The sequence below is a fragment of the Cyprinodon tularosa genome, unplaced genomic scaffold (genome assembly GCF_016077235.1).
Source record: "Cyprinodon tularosa strain WSP-4 unplaced genomic scaffold, ASM1607723v1 ctg43, whole genome shotgun sequence".
Lineage (NCBI taxonomy): Eukaryota > Metazoa > Chordata > Actinopteri > Cyprinodontiformes > Cyprinodontidae > Cyprinodon > Cyprinodon tularosa.
Window position 1 is genome coordinate 488,702 of NW_024039152.1, and position 22,545 is coordinate 511,246.

General features: G+C 39.3%; 1 protein-coding gene across 1 annotated transcript in view; it reads left to right on the forward strand.

Moving 5' to 3' along the window:
- Positions 1-22,545, forward strand: part of LOC119792733 (serine/threonine-protein kinase 32C-like) — a 139,865-nt gene that overhangs the window by 88,542 nt on the left and 28,778 nt on the right. The window contains exon 4 of the mRNA XM_038299494.1: positions 16,956-17,129. Coding sequence (XP_038155422.1) covers positions 16,956-17,129 — 174 coding nt within the window. The remainder of the gene's footprint in view (positions 1-16,955; positions 17,130-22,545) is intronic.

The following is a 22,545-nucleotide window of genomic DNA, read 5'->3' on the forward strand; positions in this document are numbered from 1 at the left end:
TATATATATATATATATATATATATATATATACAGGTGCTGGTCATAAAATTAGAATATCATGAAAAAGTAGATTGATTTCAGTAATTCCATTTAAAAAGTGAAACTTGTATATTATATTCATACATTACATACAAACTCATATATTTCAGATGTTTATTTTGTTTAATTTTGATGATTACAAATGACAACAAATGAAAATCTCAAATTCATCATATCAGAAAATTAGAATATTGTGAAAAGGTTCAAAATTGATGGCCCCTGGTGCCACACTCTAATCAGCTAATTAACTCAAACCACCTGCAAAAGCCTTTAAATGGTCTTTCAGTCTAGTTCTATAGGCTACACAATCATGGGGAAGACTGCTGACTTGACAGTTGTCCAAAAGACGACCATCGACACCTTGCACAAGGAGGGCAAGACACAAAAGGTCATCGCTAAAGAGGCTGGCTGTTCACAGAGCTCAGTGTCCAAGCACATTAATAGAGAGGCGAAGGGAAGGAAAAGATGTGGTCGAAAAAAGTGTACAAGCAAGAGAGATAACCGCACCCTGGAGAGGATTGTGAAACAAAACCCCTTCAAAAATGTGGGGGAGATTCACAAAGAGTGGACTGCAGCTGGAGTGAGTGCTTCAAGAACCACCACACACAGACGTATGAAAGACATGGGTTTCTGCTGTCGCATTCCTTGTGTCAAGCCACTCTTGAACCACAGACAGCGTCAGAAGCGTCTAAAGAGAAACAGGACTGGACTGCTGGTGAGTGGTCCAAAGTCATGTTCTCTGATGAAAGTAAATTTTGCATTTCCTTTGGAAATCAAGGTCCCAGAGTCTGGAGGAAAAGAAGAGAGGCACTTCATCCACGTTGCTTGAAGTCCAGTGTAAAGTTTCCACAGTCAGTGATGGTTTGGGGTGCAATGTCATCTGCTGGTGTTGGTCCATTGTGTTTTCTGAGGTCCAGGGTCAACGCAGCCACATACCAGGAAGTTTTAGAGCACTTCATGCTTCCTGCAGCTGACCAACTTTTTGGAGATGCAGATTTCATTTTCCAACAGGACTTGGCACCTGCACACAGTGCCAAAGCTACCAGTACCTGGTTGAAGGACCATGGTATCCCTGTTCTTAATTGGCCAGCAAACTCTCCTGACCTTAACCCCATAGAAAATCTATGGGGTATTGTGAAGAAGAAGATGCAATACACCAGACCCAACAATTCAGAAGAGCTAAAAGCCACTATTAGAGCAACCTGGGCTATCATAACACCTGAGCAGTGCCACAGACTGATCGACTCCATGCCACGCCGCATTGCTGCAGTAATACAGGCCAAAGGAGGCCCAACTAAATACTGAGTGCTGTACATGCTCATACTTTTCATGTTCATACTTTTCAGTTGGCCAACATTTCTATAAATCCTTTGTTTTTATTGGTCTTCAGTAATATTCTAATTTTCTGATATGATGAATTTGAGATTTTCATTTGTTGTCATTTGTAATCATCAAAATTAAACAAAATAAACATCTGAAATATATGAGTTTGTATGTAATGTATGAATATAATATACAAGTTTCACTTTTTAAATGGAATTACTGAAATCAATCTACTTTTTCATGATATTCTAATTTTATGACCAGCACCTGTATATATACTGCATGTTTTTTTAAAGGTCCTAATTCATATACACTGTACAAAAATAAAAACAATTTATTCACTTTTTGACAATGAAAAAGGCTAATCTTTTTCTTTTTTTATTCAGATTATAAAAATTATTTTTTTTGTTAATTTGAGACAGCGCTGTCTCTCAACACCTCTTGCTTATCAACATGCAGGGGATTTCTGCCAGTTGTCCTCAAAAGAGATCCCTTAAAATGATAAAATGTATTATGTTCTACTCTCCACTGACCCATTCTGTCACATCAAAGTTGCCTGTGTGTTTTTAACCACAGCGTGTCACACCACCACTGCATCAAATGCATTTATGGGCAAATAAGGTCTAGAAGAGGGAAATAATAACTGTTGAAATTGTTCTTGAATTCTCAATGTTCTAGAATTGGTTTACAAGTTGCACACATGCTAGATATGTTTGTATCATACTTATTTAATGTCAAAAGATTGTTGGTGGTAATCAAGAAAACCTAGCAGAACATCTACAGCTACAATTAATGTCCTCCATGTTGCAGAAGAGATCCATTTATAAAATGTTCAACCTATATTAATAATTTCTAATTAAATTGACTATGTTTTTGAGCCAACAGGCAGACAAAGACTCAGGAAGAGAGGGATGTGGGTGGAAAAAACTGTCAGCTGGAAGGAAGTTGATGTTGGCAGAGGGAAACAAGGTTGGTTGCCTGAGCGGAGTGGGCGACATTGTGAAAAGAAAAGGCCTTAGACAATGAGGGACTTTCAGTAAAGGAGTAAACTGAAAGACACGACAGAGGCAGTGGTATCCAAAAGAGCGATGGAACCAGAGAGCTAGATGAATATTTTTGTCAGATAAGGAGCTGAAGGTAGGATTACTGAGTGGGTTGAAAAGCTGATGAAGAAGCAAACAAACTGAGGCACCAAGAAAAGAACAAAACTTTTCTGATATAATTAGATTGTTTAACTCATGGGTAACAGTTTCTTCCATTGGCCTGATTTCTTTTCAAATAACATCAATGTGACTCTTATTTTTTGTATTGCAGTGGGGACTAACCTAACAGAATTCAATGCCGTGTTTTGTGTTTTTTAAATTATTATCTTTTTTTTTTTTTTTTGCAGCCAGCCTTTTTTTTTTTTATTCCAGGTTGGGTTCTCTACTTTCATTCTTTGAGATCAGCATATATCTATCAGTTCTTTAATCAAATATAGAATGATATCAAAAGAAAACAGCTATTCTGCAGCAGAATGATCAAGGTTCCAGACCTCTCCTCGATTGAAATGCTGTCATGCTGCTTGGCTTCAGTTCAAAATGAGGACAATTTTTCTCCCAACCATACAAAAATAAGAATAATATGGGCCCCGTGAGCAAAATTTTTTACTTTGCTTTAATTGTCTTTTTCATGACTGTACATTCTCAGCTGGTAGTGGGAGAAGTCATGTACCAGCTAAAAGGAACAGTAGTAAAACTGATAAGAAGTGAAATCAGATCAATCAAAATATGACAGAATTCAGACCATTATTTGAGAAAATATTGTAGAAAATATCAGGTCACATCCTAAAACTAAAAACATCATAGGATAGAGGTGTGTTTGATTTAATTAGTCTTTAAGATAACCCTACTGCCATCTGAATTTTGTCCAGTGCTTTTTCTTGCAGGAATTAGTAAGACTACATCCTGATATATGGAACAGGATTTGTATAAAAACAGCAGGCATTGACTAAAATACCGCACAAACATAAATGGATTGATTGAAATAAATATAAAGATTAACTTTTTAAACATATATGATAATTGGGAGAAGAAATAAATAATCCAAGCAAATATAGCAGCATAAAATACACCTTAGAGCAAAATAAGGTAAAATTGTTTAAAACCTTATGCTGGTTCAAATGCCAAAGAGAAGATGGTGGGTCTTAAGAGCAGATTGAAAAACATCTGTTGAAGAGGCTTTTCTAATATGCAGTGGCAAAGCATTTCGCATCTTTTGAGCTGCAAAAGTACAATATCCCCTGAGTTTCAGTCGAGTCCTGTTAGTAATAACTTTGTTTGGAGTGTTGATATGTCTTGGTCTACATGAAATGTGTAAAGATGCTGTCCAGTGTGTACCATACACAAACATCAGTGTGATGCAATATGAAAAGCAGCATGTCAAAATGTTTTTATATAATTTATTTTATTTTACACCATGCATTAAGAGAAGGATGTCAGGTCGCAACCTAGCTATCTAAGCTTTAACTCTATCCATACACCATTATTTTGGGTATTGATTTATTTTTTATATTATTTTGTGCTTTTGCGGTTTATACATACATACAGTACATACAGTACATACATACATACATACATACATACATACATACATACATACATACATACATACATACATACATACATACATACATACATACATACAACTGAAAAACTGTCAAAAAAGGCATATATTGCTAAACGCTGCCTCTTGAAAAGAAAGGCCATTATGCAATAATTTATACAAAGCCTTTCTGAAGCATTTTCTTGGCAGCACTGTTTTGTTATATGTGCACCACATTAACCACCATCTTCATTTAACTGATTCTTGAGATGGCATCTCTAGGTAATGAGATGGGACCGATGAGAACTCTGCTTCCTTCTCTTATTGTCTCTTTTACTGTATAACAATATAAAAAATAATTGGTTCACTGCGTAGGCACATATATGTATGTGTGTGTGTGTGTGTGTGTTTTCCTTCATACCCAGGGAGATCTGACAGTTGCCTTATCCATTTGGCTCCTCTCACAGAACATTACGATTTCTGGCACTTGGCATTTGGGCTTTCAGTTCATTATTAATGGATGTGCGACAGACCAGCTGGGTTCTTTGGGAACTGCCAATTCTCAAAAGCAAACAATAAAAAATAAATCTCATGAGAAATGCTAGCTTTGATAAAGCTTCACAGGAGTGCTTTTACCGATACAGTGCCGGGAGGGAGCCAGAGAGGAAATCTGAAAGTGTCAGAGAATATGGGAAAACACACAAAACTGCTGTCAGTTGAGGTAATGATTCCCGCAATAACAGGGATAGGTAGGAAATGGAGGATCAAATAAAAAAAGGAGAGATGCATGACAGTGAAGAGAAAGTATTTGGCATTGATTTGTTTTGTTGACTAAAAAATGTGCAGAGTAAGAGGATTTGTAAGATATCCCGCAGCTCATACCTGCACACACAAAGCCAACTGTCTGGAAATGGGCTTCTACTTTTTTTTAGTCATCCTGAATTCTGCTGCTGTGCTTTTGAAGAGGCAGCTTCAGAAGAAAAGCATTTGGAAGCAACCCTGTGAAAGCCCACTATGAATCCCATCAGTGGGGTGAAGGCTGCCTGAACCTGAGGGGGGAGTCTGCAGCCCACTGTAATAGCTGCAGCCATTCCCAACTTCACAGAAAGCTTATGTGGGAGTTGAGGATGCTCCGAATGGATTACTTCAGAGGAGAAAAAAAAATTAATCATCACCTGCTGCACACCAAATCCTCCAAAACCTTGAAAGGATTTGCAACACATGACAAGACACTGATTCCTTCTTCTCCTTTATGTTTGAAAGCCTTAAATGCAGGGTCATTTTTATCTATACTTCCGAAAAACAAACTAGGCTCAATCCGAGTACATTGAAATATAACTGAGAGTAACTTTTTTCCCATTAATTGTACTTACAAAAGAATGCCAAAAAAGCCCCACCTTAAACCACTACCTTTTACATGTCCATGATAGCATGTCCCAAGGCAAACGGGGTCTGGGTGACAGATCAGAGAAAGAGTAGTTTAAAAGCTTTCATAAAGATCAAGATATCGAAACTAGTAATGTTGCCCAGTATAGTGGAGCTGGTATCTCACCTTGCAGCCAGGCCTAGGGTTAGGGTTTATCTGAGAGTACCTGGTGGTCAGCTAATCCTTTCCAGACCTGACCACACCAGGCCAAGCCCTGATCCCTGGATACTTAAACTAGTTTGGGAATTTCATCAAGCTGCGCATGTTCAAAAAGTTGAACGAAATTGAAAATTATATAAATATATATAAATAATAGGAATTACTTCCTCTCCCCCAGTTCAGCTGTCTTATGTTGTTCTCCCTGGTAGATGAGAGGGTTGGATCCCTGTGGTCCCTAGATCTGTACAGTTGGGGGAGGACTTTGACTGTCGATTGACTTTGTAGTCATATCCTCTTACCTTTGGTTGCATATGTTGGACACTGAAGAGAAGGGCAGAGCTGTAAGCCAATCACTGTCTGGTGGACAGCTGAATCACCTGGAAGAGGAGAAAGCCAGAAAGACTTTGGGGGGGCAAATGGGGAACAACGCTAGCGACATAGAGTCTAAGTGGGCCATGATTGCTCCTTCTGTTGTTGATGCAGCTGCCCGTAACTGTGGCAGTATAATCTTAAGTGCATGTTTGTTATGCCCTCAAGGTCTAGGGGTTCTGGGGAGGTAACATAAAAATGTGTCCAGAGCAAATAAGTGGAATGTAAAAATGATTTATTACAAAAGATGGTTAAACTGAACCAAAGAGCAATACAGCTTAACCCAATTAAAACAAAAGAAAAGGGCAAACAAAAATCAAGAATGGTTAAGAGAAAATTAAATTACAAACTGCCCAAATCAGTCAGACTAAGTTTAACACAAAACAACCGAAAAGAAAAGACAAAGGGAGCACCAAACCTCCCAAACACAAGCTTCTAGCTTGAACAAGTCCACCTAACGTTGATTCAGAAGAATATAGAAGCTAGGTCAAACAGTTTTAACTGCCCAAAACAGTTTGAAACCAAAGGTGGGGGAACAGCTTAACAAAAACCTCCCTACTAGCTGTCCCCAAACTGAAAGCTTTCCAGGAGCCTTTTATAAGGTGCAGGTGGGCCTCAGCAAAATCCTGATTGGCTTGACAATCTTCTGCTGGTCCAATCATGTCACTGCTCCTCTGCAGCCTTAAGGCAGCCAACAAGGAAGATCTGTCAGAGCTGAACCTGCATAAGAAAACAAGCCTGCACAGTCTTAAAAGGCCAGGGGCCGTAACAATGTGGCATCTGAAACTCCAGAACCTGGCTCCTCATTTACCGCTAAGGGACTGAAAGAGTTCTGTATGGCCGCCAAGTGGGAGGAGTTTGGTGAGGTCATGCAAAGAGACTTATTGATCAGTTAGCTTTAAAGCAATTGTGGCAAACCATTTGGCCTCCCTGAGAATGCTTATACCATGGTTCTGTAGGGAAGAGTCTGGCTGATTATCCGGTCATTGCTAGGAGCAGTGTGGTTTTTGTCATGGCCTTGAACACTGCACCAGATGAACACACTCTACAGGGTGATCTGGGGGTCATTGGTGTTTGTCTAACCAATCCACATGAGTTTTGTGGACCTGGAAAAGACATTCTACCATGTTCCTTGTTGTTCCATGTGTTGTTCCAGGAGTATACCAAGATTAAAAGTCAGAAGCCCCTTGCTAGGAACTATCTGGCATATGTACAAGCTGAACAAGAGTCTGTTCCACATAGCCAACTTTAAGGGAGGCATGCTTGCGGAGCATTTTAGATTCTGGCAGCGCTGCCCTCTTTTACTGGTTCTCTTGTAGAAGTTCAAGGACAAGATTTCTAGGCATGACCAAAGACCGAAGGGAGTGAAGTTTGGAGACCAGCAAATTTTATCTGTGCATTTTGAGGATGACATGGTTATACTCACTCCAGCCAAGACCTAAAGTATGCTTTGGGATGTTTGCCAAAGTGTCCAGAATGGGAATCAGCAGCTCTCAGTCTGAGTCCATGGTTCTAAACTGGAAAAGGGTGGCTATTTATATCCAGTAAGTAAGGGACTCCCTGCCCCTAGTTGATATGTTTCTACATCTTGAGTTCCTGCTGACAAAGGAGGGGAGGAAGCAGCTGGACATCAACAGATGGAGCGATGCAACTGCAACTGTAATACAGTAGCTACATGGTCTGTTTTGTTATAGAGCTCAGCCAAAATTCTATGTCTGTATTTACTGGCCCGTCCAAATTCCTACCTAAATATGGTAATGAAATCTTGGTCATGACTAAAAGGACCAGATCCAGGATGCATATGCCTAAACTGAGCATCCCTCACAGGGTGGTAGGGCACTTCCTTAGAGATAGTATGAAGAGCCTAGCCACCTGGGATGGGCTTTGAATTGAGCGACTTCTCCTCAGCAAGAGGACATCTGTTTTGGATGCCCCCTCCTTCAGGGGGCATACAGACAGCTTTTATTGAAAGGAGATCTGATGGATACCCAGGACACACCAGAGGGACTCTAGACTGGCCTCGACAAAAACAAATGCAGCCATGGACCCTTAGCTACCTCCAACTCAGTTGGTTCAGTCCTAAAAACTACAAATGCAGAATTCATCATAATTTCTCAAACTTGGCTGAAAATCTGTCTCGTGTGAAGTCGTTGACATACTTTCTCTATTTATATCAAATCAAGATTTGAAACATCAATTGTTGTGTATAAGGCCTGTTGAATATTAATGTTCAAAATTTCTACCAAAACCAAATCTTGGATTTTCTTATCTCTAAGCCATAATTATCCAAGTATAAAATGAACAAATTACAGTTTAAAACAAAAATGTTTAGTTTTATTTCATCCATATTTGTCCCCAGAGCTCATTGTCCTTTGTGTTCTGTCTTTATCTGTTGTTGCATTTCTCCTTTAAACCTTTAGTAGGTAATTTATTTAAAAAAAAATATATATATTTTTTTTATTTTTGTTCTTAACAGTAGAATATTAGATGGATAATTGGAGAAAAGACTGTCTTCTCAAAGTACTCCTACTGTAAATTGTAAGCATGCACCTCTGCTGTTCAGGATTAGCCAATCAGAGTCAGGAGGAGTGTCTTAGCGGTGTCAGTCAAGCTCACTGACACTTTGTTAACACCACTCCTCGAAAGTGTGAACTGTTGTTCAAACTCAAGACTGACAGCCAGTATGCAGCAGCTGTGCTAATGGCAAACAGAGGACGTAATGTTACAGAAAGACTGTCAATTTCTTGAGTGGTACCTACCAATCCAAACTAAAACAGGTTAACAGAAGAAAAGTACTGAGAAAAAGCAAATAAAATAGAATTAGATTGCGCCAAAAATAAAATGAGGATGTACATTGGAACGGCTGCTCAGAGGAGGAAAGGGCTAAGATGTGTATATTGATTCATAACTGAGGCAGAATTGTCAGTTTTCCTGCTTGAAAAGTAGATATCTCTGGTCAGTTTATTGCAGTCTGTTGCTAAGTCTCCCAGTTGGCTTGGTAGTTTGTAACACAGCAAGGATATTCAAACATATGAGGACAACCATCCCCTGCTAACTTGTTCCAGCTTAGTGAGATGTTGTTTCAATACCTACATTTATTAGCCCCAACATATGTTTGTGGATTGCTAAGAAATTGAAAATCAATCTTTGATCCGGTGCCAAACATTGCTTCAACCCTTGTTGCATCTGTTGGAAGTCAACTTTTTTAATTGTTAGGGGTAATAAAAAATAGTTACTGAATTCATTTTTACCATAAAAGCAACTAATATTATAGTATAGGCCTGCAATGTATAAATATACTTCACATCAGAAGAAAATGTTACCTTACCTCTGAAACATCACCCTTAATCTCCATCCCCCATTTTCAACCAAAGTCTAAGAACTCCAGAGTTACCACAGAGGAATGTTAGTTAGATGAGGATGCGATCTTTGAGCATTTGCGCTTTACAGTAGGCTCTCCTCTGGTGAAGAGCTCGAAAGCGAGGGCGGTAGTGGTGAGGATGGATGTGCTCCATCCTGTCTTGCTCCCATTAGATTATTGATTTCAGGCCTGGAAGAAACAAGGCCAGGGGAGAATATGGAACGGTTGAGTCAGCAGTTATAACAAGGCCTGTAATAGGCTGTGGGTGATAGAGATGGTCACTGGAGATATTTACAATAGATAGATACAGAAAACCTTTTGAGGTGGCAAGAAACACAGCCTAATTGAGAATAAGCTACAGTGTCAGTTTCTTTCATCTATGGATTTGCAGTACACTTCCTTAGAGACATTTGGCCACACATCAACTTATCAGGCCATTTTTATTTTTGTCTTTAATAATGCAAAGCAGCTCAGCTCAGTCGACAGAGGAAATCATATAAATCTTCTTGGCCTCACACATTTTCTAGACATGAGCTTTCATGAGAAACTTGCTGGCCATCCACCAGCAAAAACAGCTAAGCATGCTGCTATACTGTAGATCTGGACCCGTTTTCGAGGAGTTTGCATGTCTGGAACAGGCACCAGTGTGGCTTCACAAGTGGAGTAATAGTGTGACAATCAAAGCTGTTAGTAAATTTCTCCAAACATGAAGCAAAACCCATATGCACACCCAACACAGCTGAAAGAGTGCTTGAGTTGTGCTTTCTGGGTTATCATATTGCGGTAGAGAAGTCATCAACCTAATGAGGGCATCAACAAAAACCATTAATTAAGTCCAGTAAACACAGGATACACAACTGTGAGAAATTGATGGAGAGGTTCAAAACTGAGTTTGTTGAGGGTTAAGTTTTACGCTGACCAAACATTGCTGGTTGTCACAGTGGAATACTGGGAAAAGGACCCAGAAGCGTGAGCAGGCAAGGAGACAGACGGTTTGTGAAATCACCAGATTACTGTTCTGTTGCTTGGCTTGAATTTAAAACAATATTCATGACTGGTGAAGCAAACAGAATAGAAAACACACGGGGAAGAAGAAATAAAGAGCTAATTACAAGGATCTAGAGGTGAAAATAATTGAATTAGGTAACCGAAGAGTGCCTAGAACCAAACAGAGTTTAGAATGGTCGCATTAAGACACACAAAAAAATATGAACAGATTAAAAGAAGAATAACACAAACTATAAAGCCAAAGAACAAACAAACAAGATCAAACCAAAATGGTGCCACTGTTGTTGGATTATCTCTGACCTATGAAAAAGCTGTTTTGCATTGCTAATGTTCATGTACAGCACAGCGGTGCAAAACAGGTTGTAGGATTGGAGGATTCAGATACATCCTTGTTTCTGTTGTCCTATTCATACGCACCAAAAAAGAACAGAATCTGATTTAAAGAGAAAGTTGCTATTTATGCTCAAAGGCAGAACATTGCAGATGCTACAGTGGTAGTTTTATAATTGAGTCATATAAAGCAACTATTAAACCTACTAATTTATCCATTTAAACATTTATTTTACAAGTCAATGGCATTCTAAAAGCTTATTTAGTGGGGTTAAACAGGGAGTGTGTAATTCCAGTTTTTAAGGTTTGAGCTTCTATATTGTGCACAGGGATTCAAATTAAAACATGGGTCATTTGTTTGTGTTAACAGAGGAAGAAAATCTTCTTTTTATTGGACAGTTATGTCCACTGAGCCTTGTTCTGTTTGACGTTTTTATTATTATTCTTTTAGTGCAGCTGAATATATGAATCACTGTTTATTAACCTCTGCAGGTGGTGTGCTTAAGAGTTTAAAAAAAGAAAACAGGCATGTATGCAGGATACTTCCCTCAAGGATTCTTGCTCAGTCTGTTTTTTTTTCTTCTACTGGACTCTTTTAGTAACATTTCTCTCCACCTTCCTTTTAAACCGGGACAGTTTATAGGACGTGGCTTTCAAAGTTTCACTTTATGAAATTAGGCCGGTGGAGGTGTCTTAAGGTGAATCGAAGGCTTCAGAGAGGAGAAGCAGCGCTCAGTCAGACCATTGTTCGGGGAATCCTCAGAGGAGCATGCAAGTGTTATGTGATTGAGTCAAGCAGCCAGTCATCAGCTTTATAGGCCACTAAAACTTTTCAGACAGTCCAAGCCAACAGAATCACAAGCTCTTGTTCTTGCTTTTTTTTTTCGTAAAAAACTGTTTCTCCTCTTCTGCTGTCCTCATATTTGCCTCTAGGTCTCCTAGAACTCATTTGTCAATGTGGCCTGATTACTTCAGCCTCTTTCTTGTGCTCCTTGCAGCTGTGCATCCTCTTCTCTTTATGGCTCTAACTGACCTAGCTTAGTCCTGTGCTGGCCTCTTCACGTGGCCAGACACGCTGTACACAGAGGTGTTCATTCATATTTGCCTGAGCTCATTATTACATGTCATGCTGCACAAAGTCCTAAGCACAACTCTAAATGAAACACTGATGGAGAAAAAAATATTCTCTAATTGTTGATCACTTTGATCGGGCACAGATTTCTTTCTTCTTTTTTAACAGTTAAATAAATAATTTTATTTTAAACATTTTGTTGCAGTTAGGCTACTGCAATAAAGAATGAGAAGATAATTTACACATCTCTATAAACACTAGGGAAGCTGCTTTTAATTTAAAAATTTTAGTATACAAATATCCAAAGGGGTTTTATTCCTTTTATAAGTAAGAAACTGTGAAGCTCAAATCTCTCTAGATAACTTAGGGGAAACAAACAAGAACAAAAAGCCAAAGAAATCCTATTGCTGCTGCACATATATCTTCAATAAGGAGGAGTAAACAAAGGAGTAAACAAAAAACCCAAGGCCAAAACTTGCATCTTTGTTTTATTATTTATGATGCATATGCCGGACATGTTCTTTTATAGTACTTTTATTTCAACCATTTGTACTACCTTTTCATTTTCAGAGAAAGTTTTTTTTTTTATTGCCCTGTTTGATTTTTTACTATTTGAGGCTGACATAAGTGCTCATTAAGAAAAAAATACAAACTCTCTTGGCCTGCTTCTACTGAAGGTGAGACTGAAGTTATAAGATTTAGAATTTTCCATTGACCTTTTCATTTGCTAATCCCATACTCTTGCAATAATTGGCGTGTGGTTCACTGAAGTGTTTCAAACTGTCAACATTTTGGAGTTTTATTGTGTTGATTGAAAGGCAGTGGAATCCAAAAAATGTGGGATTAAATTGTTTCCTCTTTCTCCTTTTCCTCTGGAAGAGCCGTAAAAGTGTCACGGCATGACAGCGCCAGCTCTTTTATATGCTCCAGTTGTAGGCTGTTATCGGACATCTCCCTGTCACCTCAGACGCAGTGAGGGAGGAAGTGACAGGCAGAGAGAGAGAGAGAGAGAGAGAGAGAGAGAGAGACCGCCGCCGTTGCTTAAGAAGCTGGGCCAGGAAGCTGGTTTCACTGGGCTCAGAGATACAGAGGGGCCGTCTCAGAGGAAGCTCATCTGTCAGCAGGAGGCTGGGAAACAGAGTCTGACAATGAGGTGTTAAAAAGGTGGCCATGAGGAGTCCAAGCCAAAGGCAAACAAGCGTCCTGCAGCCGGCCATCTGTCAGGGCTCCGCTGTGTTCTAACAGTGAGGCCAATGTTTAAAAGGTCAGGGCAGGTTGAATAACTGTGCCTGATGTAGGCGGCTAAAGAGTCATTTCCTCTTGACAGCACGCAGCAGTGGTAGGGAAGATGCATTGTGGGAATAGAGTTTAAAAGCCATTTTCAGAAAACTAAACTGATTTTGCAACCCCCCTCCCCTCCAATTTTATTGTAAATCTCATTTTACTGCAGGTGGATGAAAACCGTTCTGTAAAAATATTGTGTTTTCTTCTTTCCTGAAGCAAAAAAATAATTTTCCGTTTTGCTCTGTTGCAAACACAAACCCCTTCAGCAGGAAATCACAGCTAAATATGAGCAATCGGAATGTCCTTGTGTACCTTCATGGCCAGACTTGAGGGTATAGAGGGAACCTGCTTCTATAAATAGAAGTAATAATACCAAATAGAAGAGCTGTGATGAGAAAATAAAAAGCTGGCTCACTGGCATTCACACCAAGCCTAGTTTGATAAAGGAAACACCAAAGCTCAGATTGTTTTCCCACCTGGGGGATATTAAGTTATTAGTTTGTCTTCATTCTGCTTGGCTGAGCGCTCAGCATCTGTTCGACTTTAAATGTTCGCTTCTGTGTTTTTCTTCGGAGTATATCTAAATAGTCACTAAGAGGCTGTGTTTTAATTTGACTGGCATCATTAGGAAGTCTGGTTGATGAAACAAATATCAAACTGGTTTCAGGGGAAGCTTTTGTCAAAATTAAATTCATTTCTCTATTTTTGCATTTTACTTTAATTCTGTTTATTCATATCATCCCAAATGACATATAAATGCTTGATTGTTTTTGTTAATCACTAACTAGCAGAAACGTACCAGTTGATAAGACCAGCAGCTGAGTAGCCGTCAAAAGACAGTTTAGTAGTGCTGTCCATTGCATTGAAAATCTCCAAGAGGTATAGAAGTCTACTGTAGATGCAGCAATTCCTTTGTCAGGTGCTTTGACCAAATAAGAATCACAGCAACTGGAAGAATAACTGGATCGAGAGTACATAATTATAGCTACTTCGAAGACCATAAACAAGAAGGAGAAGCTGCTATTAATGCTGCACTATTTTCTATTGAAATTTAGACAAAGGAAGTGTTGGCCTAGTGGTTAGAGCAGTGCACTTGTGTTCTGAGAAGGGTGCAAGTACCTGGTTCGATCCCCACAGTCTGCATTCTGGGTGCCTGAGCAAGACCCTTAACCCAACACTGATCCCCTGGCACCGCACAGTGGGAGCCCACTGCTCCCCAAGGGGACGGGTTAAATTCAGAGATAAATTTCTGCAATGTGAGATCAATTAAATTAATTTATTATTCTTAAAGAAATGTTTAAACTTCGGTGGAGCTTCCTCAGAATGAGGACACAAGCACAATGACCTCTTTCAATCGAATATCCACAGGATATTTTGCTGCAATCTCAATATGAGTGGGTCTGTCGAGGATGGTCAGAAGCAGTGGGCAAGTATTAAGGACAAAAAAATATATGATACTAATGGTGGCAGTAGCCAGGTCAGTTATTCCGTCCTACAATGGGAATTATCTAAACACAGCTGCACTTGTCAAGAGGTACCTCAAATGACAAAATAGATGTTAAAGCAGCAATATCTTTGTCAAACAATGATCCAATAGTAACAAAGAACATGTCCGAGAGTATTCTCTTTAAACAACAAAAAAAGATTGAAAAAAGCCCTATAAATGACCCAAGTTCACAAAGGAGACACGAGTGAACACAGACGCAATGGACCAGTAGTACTTTCATTAGAGGAAATAAATGCTAAGTTTAGGGCAGAAATAGGTCCCTTACTGATTGAGCACAGTGATGGTTCACCTGGACATTATTTGTAAAGTAGAAAAAAAGAGCAAACGCAAGGTTTTGGTACCAGGCACCACTTATTTTTACAGATAGAAGGGTGTCTGCCTCACAAACAAAAACCAGGAAATGGTTTCATGAGACAGGAGCATGATAAATGATGGGCCTGTGTCCCAAATTAGATACCCCTGGGTTGCTAATTTTAGAAACTTGGGGAAGGGCAATATCTGTCTGTAATTGGTGTTCGCTGTATTGAGTTTGGACATTCCTAGAGTTTAACAAAGTGCTAAAACGTGTGGTAAGAGGCAAGATGAACTCTGTTGTGGAAGCAATATCCTTCTTGTTTTTGTCTACTCATAATAAGCTGCATCATATTTTATATTATGTATCTGGATGCACATGGGAAAGAATAAACACTTCAACTGAAATATGACTGTGATTGATCAACCTGATGCGAAATAATGGCCATCTAAGGATCAGCTGCATGAATAGTCACAGGCTGTAGCATGTATGTTATTGTTGGACTGACAAAAGAAGCAGTGTTGTTCTAAACTGCAGCCAAAAATTATGTAAACACAGAATCAATCAGCGAAACAAGGAAACAGTTGCTTTAGACTCGCCTCTCGGGTTATTGATGAACAGCCAAAATGTCTTGACAGCCTGAATGATGAATGGCAAAAAAACTCAATGTACAACAAACCTGCTTTCCCTTCCAGCTGTGATCGGAAGTGAATATTTCTAGAGACAATTCATACAACATAGTAGGAGTCTCTCATTTTCCTAGATATTGATTATTTCAGCTTTTTAAAGTTTTTCCTGCTTTAACTTGGCTGAGTATAGATGTGCAATAGTGTCTACTTTATGCCTCATTCTACTTGGTAAAATTCATCTTAAGGTAAGATAAACATTATCTGTTTTGCTGATGAAAGTTTGTTACAGTACAGTTTAAAAAAGACATTTACATAAACCCTATCAGTGACATGTTCTCTCCTTCTGACATTAAATCACGCTAACTTTCCTGTTTTAGGTCAGCAAAATGATGATCAATTCTATAATATGCAATAATAAACAACAAATAAAATGTCCCTTTCATCTTCTCTGACACATATCTGCATGAATGTTACTGTTTTCTAGAGAACAATTTTTACTAACCACCTCAGATCTTTGACCTCAGCTCTCCAGCAGAACAGCTGATAATCATGCCCTTACTGTTCCTCAGACACTTGCAGAGGCCTGCATGTTTTTGGCAGGAGTGTAAAGGTGAAATCCAGTAATCACAACTTGACATGTGAATAAGTTCAGTTGGGCATCTAAGTCTGATTTGGATGCTCAATTCAAGACACCTAAAGTTTAGAAGTATATCTAAAGTGAGAAAAATCTTCTGAAAATCAGATATTAAAATAATCATCCAAGCTTTTATCTAATATGCATTGATTATTGCAGTTCTGTTTCGCCTTTAGACATACGGTACTTTGGATAACTACATAATTCTGCCTTCATATTTTTGACTACTTCATCTAGAATTGCCCACATCACTCCATTCTTATCTGCATCTCATTGGCTTCTAATCAAAGTCAAAATTGTCTTTTTAAATTCTGGTCAGGCCCCTCTGTGGGCCCTCTTTTTCAGGGCGTACCCAACAGCCTTTAGGTCAGAATATACTGAAGACTCATTCTAAAAACTTGGGGACACTTGCCATTTCAGGCCGGCCTCTGTTCCTCCGTGTGGCTGACTCTGTGGAAAGTTTTTAATAAACAATAAAAAAATAATTTAAGAAAAGCCTTCGGCTGATGTTTTAAACGTTTCCTCGTATGAATTCATTTACATATCGCCCCCATTTTTTTAAGCACTTAGTGATTTCTTTTTTTATGTGTGAAAAGTGCTTAATACAGTGAATAAATATGACTTGCTCTTATTTACCTACTCAGTTGCTGTAAGTTGATCAGCATTATCTAGCTTGGTTTTTGTACACCTCTCCACAGGTGTTAACATTTCCAGCTGTGGAGAAGTGTACACTGTCTATAAGAAGACAGGAGTGCATCCAGTTTGTTAGGAGATAGCCATTAGCATGTTTTTGTGAGCTGTAAATGTGTGTTTTGCATGCAAATCCATGCAATCCTTGCTTTCTGTTTGCTGTTTATGTGCTCTTGTTCTGCTTCTGTTTGTGTGCCACGCATGTTCCCTCCAACCCCCAAGTACTTAGTGTTTTGTTTGCTTGCAGGTACTCCTTCCAGGATGAGGAAGACATGTTCATGGTGGTCGACCTCCTGCTTGGAGGGGACCTGCGTTACCACCTTCAGCAGAACGTCCATTTCAGCGAGGACGCTGTCAAACTCTACCTCTGTGAGATGACCCTGGCTCTGGACTACCTGCAGAGCCAGCACATCATCCACAGGTACCTATTCATCTTAATGTTTCTGATTTAATTAGAGAGATTTATTTACTATAGGAGAAAGTTTAGGTTGTTTTTGACAGCTATACTTCACTGCATTTTAGTCTTATGTAACAAAAAAGGGGAGAAAATTAGGGCCTATTCACACATCTGTTGTATATGTGGACAGGGAGGGGAACAAACCTCACATCAGTTAACTGTCACCTCTTTTCAAATAAGGCTCAGTGAAAATTGCTCACCTTTATCCTCCATGAAAACTGCTCTCAAAGATACAGTCAAGGTTGCATCTAATAGATTCAGGGGGTTTTATATCATTGCACTCTGGGTCTGAAGCTAGCAACAACATTATTGATGTTTTACTTTCCTTTGCTCCCCTGACTTCAGCTGCAACAGGATGAATTACATTTGAGGACTGTGTGCCGCTGGAATATATGTTCTGTGCTTCAAAGGGAAGACAGCATTAATCTGTTTTTACTGGTGTTTGTGAGTCAGAATCACAAAGTCGCTGCTCCTTTTTCAGCCGTGTCACTAACATTTCTGCAGGATAGAAGCATGATGTGAACATTTTGATTCTCTATCCACTCTGTTGTCAACTCTCAGGTGCCCTTACTCTTTCCTGTTTTAAGACCCTGTTTTACCATGCGTACAGTCTCTAAATACTGTTGTTTGCCCAAATTCAGTGGTGTATATAAGGTTAATAATCAGCGCCTATCGCATTAAGGCAGTGGTTCTCAAACTTTTTCTGTCATTCCCCACTTTGGACAAGGGGGAATTTTCAAGCCCCACCTGTCCCCATCGCCCCAACACAATGCTAATGAAATATGCAACAATCTTAAAATGTTCCAATTTTATTGAACAAGTAGTATCTAAATACAAACTATCTACATCAAAAGACAGCAAGCTCAAAAATAAAGAAAATAAAAATGCAGCTGTGTCAAAATTTGTATCAAGCTCAAAGATAGAAAAAATTAAAGTTCCACTCTGCAATCTGTTAATAAAAGAAAAGAAGTGAAATCCATCTGGCAAGACAGGTCTATTTATCCCTGCATTAGTGGCTGCAATGAGCCTGTTTTGCATTGCACAGTTTCTCAAAACGGGGTTGCAGGCTTGATACTGCCACTCTCAAGTCATGCTCAATGTTCAGCTGAGATCTGTATTTTGTTTTCATTGAAGCAACAGCTGAAAAGCCCATCTCACAGAGACATGATGTGGCAAAGGGAAGAAGAATGCACACAGCTCTCTGCCCGATGAGTGGATACTCCCTCTCCACTCCTAACCAGAATTCACTAAGAGTCTGAGCATTAAACCTGAGCCTTAGGGTGGAGTCAGACGTCATGTCAATAAACTGGTCCTATTTATTTAAGATAAAATATTTCAAATTCAGTTATTTATGATCAACCTGCGCCGTCAATCCCGGCGCATGTGCGCTTTATTTGCAGTCTGGATGCACATGCTGTGTCTCTGACTGCAGCGCTGAGAGGGACTCCTGAGATAGCGGGGGAGAACGGGGTTGGGATGGGGGAGGCGCCCCACGGCAGCACCTGCCGCTGGAGGACAAGAAAAGGAACGATACCTGCTTTCACGTAAGAGTCTCCAAAAGTCGCTAGATTTGTCGCTTTTTTGAAAAAGAGTCGCTGGAGGGGTCTGAAATATAGCGACAAAGTCGCCGAGTTGGCAACACTGGGGCGCGAAAGTTTATTCCGTTACAAATAATATGCCGATGTCACGTCAATCATTATTTTGGCACTTCAGTTCCAGGTGAAATTTTTCTCATATCTAATGTTCTGCATGTAGGCTAGTAAGGATTACTTTGTGGGTTTGATTGGTCTAAAAAGCGGCAACATACAGCTATAAGGACAGTTTGCTCTCACACGTTCTACATTTATAGTCACACGACACACACACACACATCGGAACTTGGCGCGCCCCACCTGTCACGTCTCAATTCCCCACCAGTGGGTCGCGCCGCACACTTTGAGAACCGCGGCATTAAGGTCTCCTTAATGAGCATGCTCTGTGCCAAACTAACAAATATGTGCTTGAGGATCAATCACATATGAGTTTGTTGTTTGCAGTATCATGCAACAGACTCATTGTTTTTCCATGCTTGTTAAACTGAAGTGATTAATATAGAAACTGAATTTAAATACCTTAGGCTATTTCTTTTTCCTAAGCTGAATGCTTAGAAAGATATTTTATAGTTGACAGAATCACTAAAAGCTCAATTCCGACATTTTGGACCTTTCAGGAAGGAGGTTTATGCTTGCTATGACTTTGTGTGGTATGCCTAACTGTGTCATCTGCTTCAGGCAGGCCAGTGTTGCTATATAAATGTTGACTCTTTATTTAGACATTTTTTAAACACTAATGCAATATAATTATTCCAGAATTGTAGATAAACATAACCCTCTGGACCTTAAATGTTTCTAAAATTCCTCTTCATTTGCTCGTACATCTCTCAGAATATCCTCCACACTAGTTTGTGCCAAACTATACTACGTTTGGTTGATTATATTTCTCTCTAAAACAGTAGCATGTGCATGCTACCAAAACAGCCTATTAGCCCCTATATTCCCTTAAGCCCTGACCGTACTGGTAATGTATTCTTTGCCCATTTTTTCATTCTTGAACAGGTCTGCAATTATTTCTTTGCCAAGGAGGTTAGGTTGTTGTGAGAGTCTGCATGTATGTGTGTCTGTCTATGTACAGGATTACTTGAAAAATCATGAACGGATTTTAATTTTTTTTTTTAAGTGTCCCATATGCCAAGGAAAAATCCATTACATTTTGGTGATGATCCACATCATAATCTGGATACAGGAGTTTTCGTCATGATTCTCTAACATTGTGAGATAGGGATATTTAGAAGCAGGTTCCCCCTAAACCAAAGGGTGGCAGCAGTGAATACTGTCAGCCTCAGCATCAGACACAAAAAGTACTAAGATATTTGAAGATGAAAACCCCAGAAAAGGGAACATTGTTGGTTTGTTTACAGGATCAAATTAAAATTTATGAACAGATTTTATGGATTTTTTTTTTTTACTAGAGGTGTGCCTCATGCCAAGGAACAATTAATCTAAATGTGGCAATGATCCAAGTAATGTGTGAGTTTTAGCTACAGCTGTAAGTCACAATTTGGCTAAAAAATGTGCTGCTTGGCAGAGGTCTGCGCTCTCTGAGTGCTTTTATAGTTATGCTTTGTTTTATTGCTTATGGCCTTCAACACTTTAAACAAGCATGATGCCATTTCAAGGTCTATCAAACATGGCAACATTTACAAAAATTCTTCATAACACATATATGTCCTCATTTCATGGCTTCATGGTTGGTATCCTCTGAAACAGGGAAATCTGAGCCTTCCAATAAACTATTGCATACCTTCATTCAGAGTTGTCAGGTAATGCAATTTCCATGCGTAATGGAGGTTCTATATGTGGCAGACATGGTTGATTTACTCACAGGTCATTTCACAACTGCGTCAAAGATTGGTGTTATATCAGGTACATATCATGACCCAACAGAAGGCCATATGTGAAATGAGTCGTACCAGCTGTATTAGCACTTTTATTTGAGTAGACACTTGGTTATGATGTCAAGACACATTCAGATAAATTGGGCCAAAATCACTCCTGGAACACTATCCACTGTTTAGATGGTCGTTTTTGAGACTAAATATAATTACTGTACAGTAAGCCATGATCAGGCATAAGCAGACATGCACCATCTGCAGGTAATACCGTGGAACTATCTGAAAGATATGTGGCAATGTTGACGCAGCTACTGAATGGCACACGAACATCCTGAAAACTTTGTGGTAAAGCGAGAGCTTGGTGTGGTGGAAGACCAACCTGATCTACTGCAGCTCCTGTGCGCTAGTCAATCCCCCCCATAGCCTCCTAGCAAAATATAAGGAAAATGAAATGTCCTTTTCTTTTTAAATGCAAACAGGGAAAAATCATCAAAGTCATAAATATTTTAATTAAATGCATTTAAAAAAAGTTGTTAACACAAGTTGTTAATGTGAGAGTAGAGGTTGGTTGTGGACCCAAATGCAGATTTGAGTTGTTGTAGGTTTAATGAAGTTAAAGGAATAGTACACCCAAAACATGATTAGCCTTCATTTTCTACTCACCCCCATGCTGAACAACACTCTGGAGTACTTTTTTGATATCTCAAATGCATCTGGAGATCTGGGAGGCTTCTTGCTGTCTGCTGACATTCAAATAATGGAGGTCTATGGTGACCGAGACAGAAAGGTCCATAAAAGTCCACAAAGAACGTGTCAATATTCCTCCATACTGCTCGTCCAATGTATTCCAAGTGTCCTGAGTGGGTAGCATCCAGAATTTACTCGAAACGAAGTCATTTAGAATGTTTTTAGAGCATAAACAGTAGTGTATAGGATTTCCTGAAAGCGCGCACATGCGCGGTCACAAAGCTACGGAGCAGGTATGGATGGAATTGACTAGAAGTGGACCTTCTATGTTTGAAAAGGTAACGGTCATGTAGCTCCACAGAAGGCTCAGTCTGGAAAAGAAACATTTAAGCCATTGAGCTTTGCACCAGTTTTCATGCTAAAAGCGATGAAAGAGAGCATATACAGTTTGTAATGAATCAGTCACTGTAAAAGCTAATCTAGAGTAGCCTTCTGGATTCTGGGAGCTGTGACTGAAAACCTCCCAGTTGCAGCTGAACTTGTACTTAGACTGAAAAGTTAACATAGCATTGCTAATACTAGTATCAGTATCGGTGAGGATCTTTACTCAGGCATCCATGAGCTTTCCAGCGACACGCCTCTGAGGCTTTAGCTCGTGTTTCTGTTAACACCAACATTCATACCTTCTTCCACTATGAGCACTATTCACGCCCTATCCCTTTTGGACTCATTTTTATTTTTACTTTTCATACCGCACTGGATGTTGGACTTTTCTTTATTATTTACAGAAGTTCACTGGGAGGTTCTAAATTGCTTAGCACATTACTTCCTTGTTGAACCATGCACATATGTGCAGTATAGTACTGCCGATCATATGGTGTTCTCATGGCAAATATATAGACAGAAGAGCTATTATTTACTAGCAAATTGAACAGAAATAATGGTTAAACACAATAATAATAAATAGGACATCAGCAGGACGTGGTAAACTTTTAGAAAATTATTTCATGCAACTAGAATGTGTTACTGGCATATAAATTCAAAATGAGTTTAAGGACATTTTCAGTTACATTTCTTTACACTTGACGAGCTGTTGTGTTCTATTTAAAATGCCTACAGAGCTAAGATGTATCTGTTATTGGGCAGAGGGTAAGAAAACCTCCAGAGCCAGGCTTATTGCCATGCTCTTTAGTTGAGCATGTCGAAGTATGGTGGCAGAATGTTGTGGCTCCTGGTCACATTTTCAAGATACAGTGTCTTTAT